Genomic DNA, 7,500 nt, shown 5'->3' with positions numbered 1-7,500 from the left:
AATCAAATCTTAACCTAAAAAGATCATCAAAAGACATTTTCTTTTAACAAGCATTAGATAAATTATGATTTAATCCTAGTCAACAATAAAAGTCGAGTTTAAAAGAGTGGAGAATGGAAAACGGGAATTATCAAAGAGCCATAGTTGGTCCATAGGTGAGATAAATATCTGGTAATACAGCCATTTTTTTTGTTTTTTGGTTCTATTAGACATGCATTAAAGTTAGCAGATGGCCTACATCTCCCTTACAAAAGAATTAATTAAAAGAGCTGAAGACTTCTGATCTTTGCTCTCAGGAATGTAGTGCATGACTATAGGTAGTAGCCTTATCTCTACTTTATCATCTGTGAAGATTACATCTGTGAAGTTTACATATCTCAGGTATGATTTCAGTATCTTCATGAAGAAATATCACTCCACAAGGGAGAGAGTGGTTACTATATATATATATTTTTAACAACTACATTTTTTGGTTGTGCTTGTTATTATGCTATAGAGCAGCTAACAAACTACAATATCTGGTTATTTTGAATTAACTACAAATATATCACAAAATTATCACCATTACAAGGAGGGATGAAGGTCCATGCAGGGCCACTACTTCATGATGAATAATATCTTTAAAAGGAATAATCAAAATGATTCCAATACTTGAGGTTTTGGTAATGTTAGTTAACAATGGTATCGATAATTGTGATGTAAAAAAGGCATAAAATGATAAGAGAAATTATTTTTAATATAGAATCAAGAAGTTATAAATGTACCAACCTGCATATCTATCATAGTCTATATAATCTTTAAACCATATCTTTCAATTCACTCACTATATTCATACCAGTGTCATAAATTTCTCAAACAAATTTGATTTCTACTACAACATAAGAGTTTGATTTCTTTCCTCAGGTATTTTTTGTGGTCTTCGCACACAAGCTTCAATATTTAGGCATACAAACCATATTCGGTAGGGCAGTTAGAAGATAGGATAAGACTAAGCAATCAATCAAATTACAGTTTGGTTGGGTAACTGATTGTATGTTTCATCAACTGCAATACACTGTTTCACCAATGTATCATCAAAATGGCAGAAATAAATACATGATCTTAGTGTACATGACCAACAATAAATACCCTCAAATTCTCAATAACTTCTTGTATTCAATAACATATATTCAGCTATACAACAGAACCTATAATCAGTCAATTCTTTATGAAGAACAGGAGGATATGCTCACTCAATAATCCTTACACACAGATAAATATAAACAACCTGTCTATTCTGCAAGCCATTTTAAACCTGAACTTAACAGTATGAAAACTATTGAAGTTCACATTTCAAATACAGACTTTGGGCAAGGTTTCTTTAAACCATACAGACAAACTTTGCCAATGATACTAATATTACGATCACATGATGATCACTTCTTGTTTGTTATCTTTCTGTATTCTACCAAATGAAGCAGATCTCTCTCACACTGTTATATGAGTTTGGTATAATACAGCCTCACCTGCAAATGAAAGTTAAAGTTATGGTAAATGGAAAAACATGCCAGATCTACTGTGATATGATGGACATTAACCCAATGCCACCGGGGAAAATTAATAAAAAAAATGGGGAAAATGCTGTGCTCATTTTTAATATTTTTTTGTGAAATGTCTCTACACATAGATGGATCTGCCTTACCTGATTTCACCTTTCCTTGAATTGGCAGGAAAATTTATTTTTTACTAGTACTATAAATATCAATGATGTTATTTTTATTATGCACATTATAATTACCATTATGACATAAACATTAGTAATAGCAAAATAAAATAACAAAATATTTTCGTAAATTAAAGAAAAGGGCAAACGGGAAAAGACAGGCAGTACTTGTAATTGGCTCATTGGTGACTTAGTACAAGTGTAGCTATTTATGTGTTAAAACAATTAAACAAGTAAACTCACAGTGGGCATGGCATGTACATACATGCCATGCCTGTCGGGAATGGGTTAATTTTCAGCTTAATGGGAAAGGTGATGGTGCAATATATGTATTCTCAATATAAGATTGGTGAAGAACATTACAAATCTACTAAAGCTAGCTTTCATCATTCAGTTTAATTTCTGACAAATTATAATAATATTGATAATAATAATAATAATGCTAATAATATTGATGACAAAAATAATGACAATGACAATGACAATTACAATGACAATAACAATGACGATGACAACAAGGATGATTATGATCATCATTATCATTATCATCATTATCATTATTTTTTTCCATCATCAATATGATGATGATGATGATGATGATGATGATGATGATGATGATGATGATGATGATGATGATGATGATGATGATGATGATGATGATGATGATGATGATGATGATAATAATAACAATAATAATAATAATAATAACAATAATAATGATGATGATGATGATGATGATGATGATGATGATGATGATGATAATCATAATCATATTCATATTCATAATGAAAATCATAATCATAATAATAATAATAAAAATAATGATGATAACGATAAGGATAATAAAAATAATAATGATAATGATAATAACGATGCTAATCATAATAATGGTAGTAATAATAATGATGATAATAATAATAATAATAATAATAATAATAATAATAATAATAATAATAATAACAATAATAATAATAATAATAATAATAACAATGATGATGATGATGATGATGATGATGATGATGATGATGATGATGATGATAACAATAATAAAAATAATAATAATAATAATAATAATAATAATAACAATAATGATAATGATAATAATGTTAATAATGATAATGATAATGATAATGATTATGATAATAATAATAATAATAATAATTATAATAAATCATAACAATAACTATTATAACCATGATAATAATAATGATAATAATAATCATAATAATAATAATAATAATAATAAAAATAATAATAATTATTATTATTATAATAATAAGAGGAAGATGATAGCAAATAAAAAGAGAAGAAACAGAAAAAGTACAGATTTCAGTTGAAAAAAAAGGGCATCTTATCAGTATACATATACTTATACTTACACATTAATGCCATTCCTGCTTCCCACTATACATTCTCTCCACATTGTCACGAAGCAATTTGACTTGGTCAGGTCGTAGACTGGCAATAGTGACCTGCTTCCGGAGAAATTCATTCACCATTTCCTTGGACAGGCCAAAGGCATGCATGTTGCAGGTGAAGGTTCTGAAATGTATAGCAATGGGATTTCATAACAGTTTCTGTTTGATATGTTCTTCTTCCCATGTGGAATAAAGTTACAACTATTAATGACAATGTAAAGCTTTATAAACAGATATTAGCCTATATTTTATATATTTTCCAAGCCTGCACTCCTCTTAACACTTTTCATGTATGTCTATACATACAAATGTATACAAATATATAAAAGAACATAAATACACTTACTTCCACATCCACATCTATCCATATACACACCCCAGATCTAGACACATATTTATAGTGATATGTGTGTGACTTTTGAGAAGGAATACATTTCCACATATCTGATTCTACATATCCAAACATAGCTATATCTGGGGCAATAGTTACAAACTTACCCTAGTTGACCAAAAGTAATGTTTTCCTGGTAGTGAAGCTCATCTGTAACAGCCTGTAATCTATTACTCTCCACTTCCTCTCGGGTCACAACTGGCCGCAGAGAACGCTCACACTGGAGGGCATCAAAGAAGGCAGCATTCCAGAAGCGTAGAGATCGCCAGATTGGCTGTTGTCGGAGGTAAGTATACAAGAACTCTTTGTTTCTATTCTGGCCTCCAGGTGTTGTGGCTGGGAAGAAATTTCAGAGAAATTATAATTATTAACTGGCAGGCCACACTTTATGTTGAAGCCTGTTGTAGTAATTCCTTGTAATCTTTTTCTCTCTCTTTTTTTGACAACTCCTGCAGATGACATAAAGCTTAGTTCATGTTTGGATACAAAATGATGCAGTCCCATAGAAATAACACTTCTGAATTTGTGAATTGTTAATAGTGAATATAAAAGCAACAAATATAGTGATTTCACTGCATGGCACTTCAGTCTTGAAATGACAACTGTCCTTGTAAAACAATAATAAATCTAAGAAACATGAAGTATATTATGTATAATTGAGCAATTTTAGTTAGAATAAAAATGGATGAATTATAGGACATCTTACCTTCATGGTAGTATGTAAAGCACATATTCATGAGACTTTTGGCTGGTGAGAAGTCTTCAGCTTCACAGCACTCAAACAACATAACAGAAAAATGTTGGATGAGAGAGAAGAAAGAAGCTTCTGTGACGCACTTACAGCAGCGTTTAGCATTGATACATCGAGCAAACCAAAGACGCCCTTGTTCAGTCTGGGGAAGAATTACATTGCTGAATTTCTGTTATATTGAAGAAACATTATACACTTCATAATTTCACCATTCAGGAATACCAATATTGTGTTAAGATTTAAATAAAATCTGCAAAAACACAACAAACTCTCCAGTCAAATAAAAAAATAAAGATTTTTGGTAAAGTACGAGTATGGCAAAGTGAGGCACATACACCATTTCTTGCCTGGGTGATTATCCAGCTTGCACCTTAGCATGAGACCTTAGCAATCAGGACATGCACTCATAACATGGTGAGGTATCACCCTGTCAATGGATTAACCTTGCTTGGATTCAAGTCCAACAATTTGTTATTAACCCTAATAAAAGGTGACAAACAGTAACACATAAATTAAGTGGCACAAGATAGAGCAAGAACTATGGAGAACACAGAAAAATTGTGGTCCTTTAGCCATCCAATCTAGTCCATCTCATAACATTTTTGGAAAGCTTCTTTTCTATTATATTATTGTCTTTAATGTTATTAATATTCTAATAGCAATTTAATTATCATAATATCAAATAGAACAATAACAGAATTAATATTAATAGCATTAGAAAGAAAAATATTTTCCCACAAAATCAAGAAATGGGGAAATCAGGCACAGTCACTAGGGCCTACTGATAGACTCTTTGGTGGCTGAGCACATGTGGAACCATCTGTATACAACAAAAAACTCCAGGGAACAGTACATAAATCCGTAATCATTGGGTTAAGGTGACCACCCCAGCTGAAGCCTACCTTGCTCCACTCATCTGATCATAAAAAGATAACAGTTTTAGAGGGAAACTATATTTCACGTATAGATGTACACAAAACTAACATTTTTGAAGAAAAATCTCACAAAATATTTCTTCATAAATCATTATGATTTTCGTTTTTTCTGATATTGGTATAAAAATATTCTTTGGACATTCACAAACTCATATTTATGAGCAATGTCATTATCAAATGCTGTATGCCAGATTGCAATTTGCAAAAGTCCATACAGGTGTACTTGGCTTTAATTACCCACATACATAGTTTACCAGCTGGCACTTAAGCCTTTGCGCCTCCCAAGAAATAACCCGGTTTGGGCTATAACAGCCGTTTGGTAGTTTCCTCATTCGTGTAGTATAACATGAACTCAAAAACACCCTCTATCCCTCCCTCCTCAGGGATGGTCCTCCTTAAGATCAAATTAGTGCCATTAAGTGCTTGAAATAGTTCTCATTAAACTATGAAAAAAAGCCCATGGTGGAAATAAAAAACTTGTTAGAGTTGACATATACATATACATGAAAAAAAAATTATCACTCACATGTCAATCAATGCAAAAAAAAAATATATATATATCTATATATTTATTTATTCATTTACAAAAAGAATTCAGTAATCATTCCCAAAACTGCAAACAAAAAAACAGAGAATATATATGATTTTCTTTAACATCATCTTCATCTTGAGGAGGAGAAAAGTAAGAATAAATCTTATTTAGTAAATCTTAACACTGCTAGGGATTCTGTTCAGTAATATTAACTAAGTAAAGGGTTAGAGCAGGAGTTCCCAAACTGAGGAACACATACCCCTAGCGGTACCATTGTACAATATATGATGTAATCTGTATTCCTTTTTTTTTCTCCTCATTTTTAGTAAGTATAGCTTTTACTTAAGTTACACTAACAGTAGGGTAAATACAATTTGTTTTTCATTATCATGAAACTTCCCATGTGTATGTGATGGATCAATATATTTTATAAATTACCTGAGTTAAGTTTATTGATGTTATCATAATTCTAAGGTTCTCATGCAGTCTACACATACAGATTTAATAATAATAGGTAATCAAAATATCAATTTCACACACTTTTCCTAAATTTTGGAGGTGCACGGGAATCTATAAAAATGCCCATGGGGTACAGAGGAACAAAAAGGTTGGGTGAGAGTGCAAAGATGGACCTAAGACTTCCTAAACTTCTTACCTGTGCTAGCTCCCCAAATCGTGCTTTCTTGTCTACATCAATAACATGCGGCATCTTGAACACTTCCTCAACAAACTTCCGCATAAATTCCTTGGGTTCATTGACGTCATCCGCCTGGCTGTCATAAGAGAGACTGGAAGCCCATGACTGCAAGGATGTCTGTGAACCTGTTGAATAATTTACTAATTCAGCTCATGAAAAATAAAACAATTACAATATAAACACTAAATTTAAGATTCCACAAGATTATCAATGATAGTATCAATACGGATGTTGAAACAATTCATGAATTATGAAAAAAAAAAAACATATCAAAAATTCATAAATATTCTGATTTCTTAAAACTAACAAAACAATAGAAAAAATTACAAATCACAATGTGTTCTTCATTAATATCAACTGCATGTTTCTCAATGCATTATGTGATTTTTTTTTTCAAAACTGGGTAAAAAAGAAAATGAAATGCTGAGCAGGAAAGTAATGAGAGAAAAAAATAATTAAGAAATAACAAGTGTAATAATTCAAGCCAACCTGTGTGGAACAATCACAAAGGTCTAAATGCTCACCATAGTCCAGTATGGTATATAGGTATTTTTAATCTAAGTGCATGTCACATCACTGACTGAGAAAATTCTAATTTCTGACCACCTACTCAAGCCACACTTTATCCAAGGAATTTTCATATTTCATCAATACATGATTATCATGACAGCAAATCTCATAATAATAATTCTTATCAGTACAATAACATGAGACTTTAAATACTAAATATTATTTTATTTGCATTCCAAAGAAAATTAAACTTGTGCTCTTATGTTTCCTTTCAGTCAGGCACATAACTAAATGATCCCTTTCTGACACATTAAAGAATCTATTAGCTAAAATTTAATAATTTCTCAATTTTTTTTTCTTCACATTAGGCTTAACAAGACAAAAATATCAATCATAAGCAGGGCTGTTGGTACTTTGATATTGAAAAACTGGCTTCTAATTTTTAATATATCAAGAAACTAGTGCTTACTGGTAGCATCATGAAAAAGGCACCCAAACAGCTGACAGCATCTATCTCTTTGGGAACTGGCAAAAAACACCAGTACCATTACTAATACTAAAAAA

At 31.1% G+C, this 7,500-nt stretch overlaps 1 protein-coding gene across 2 annotated transcripts in view; it reads right to left on the bottom strand.

Moving 5' to 3' along the window:
• Positions 1 to 718: 718 nt before the first annotated feature.
• Positions 719 to 7,500, bottom strand: part of LOC125045822 (uncharacterized protein KIAA0513-like) — a 43,273-nt gene continuing 36,491 nt past the window's right edge. For both annotated transcript variants that reach the window (XM_047643317.1, XM_047643318.1), the window contains exons 7-11: positions 6,385 to 6,551; positions 4,218 to 4,404; positions 3,619 to 3,847; positions 3,082 to 3,244; positions 719 to 1,505 (exon numbers count right to left, since the gene is read on the bottom strand). In XM_047643317.1, the coding sequence (XP_047499273.1) occupies positions 3,085 to 3,244; positions 3,619 to 3,847; positions 4,218 to 4,404; positions 6,385 to 6,551 (743 nt within the window). In that variant the 3' untranslated portion in view covers positions 719 to 1,505; positions 3,082 to 3,084. The remainder of the gene's footprint in view (positions 1,506 to 3,081; positions 3,245 to 3,618; positions 3,848 to 4,217; positions 4,405 to 6,384; positions 6,552 to 7,500) is intronic.

The sequence above is a fragment of the Penaeus chinensis genome, chromosome 38, assembly GCF_019202785.1.
Source record: "Penaeus chinensis breed Huanghai No. 1 chromosome 38, ASM1920278v2, whole genome shotgun sequence".
In the NCBI taxonomy this organism is placed as follows: Eukaryota; Metazoa; Arthropoda; class Malacostraca; order Decapoda; family Penaeidae; genus Penaeus; species Penaeus chinensis.
Note: the sequence above shows the minus strand (reverse complement) of the source record. Positions and strands in the feature narration are given on the sequence as shown.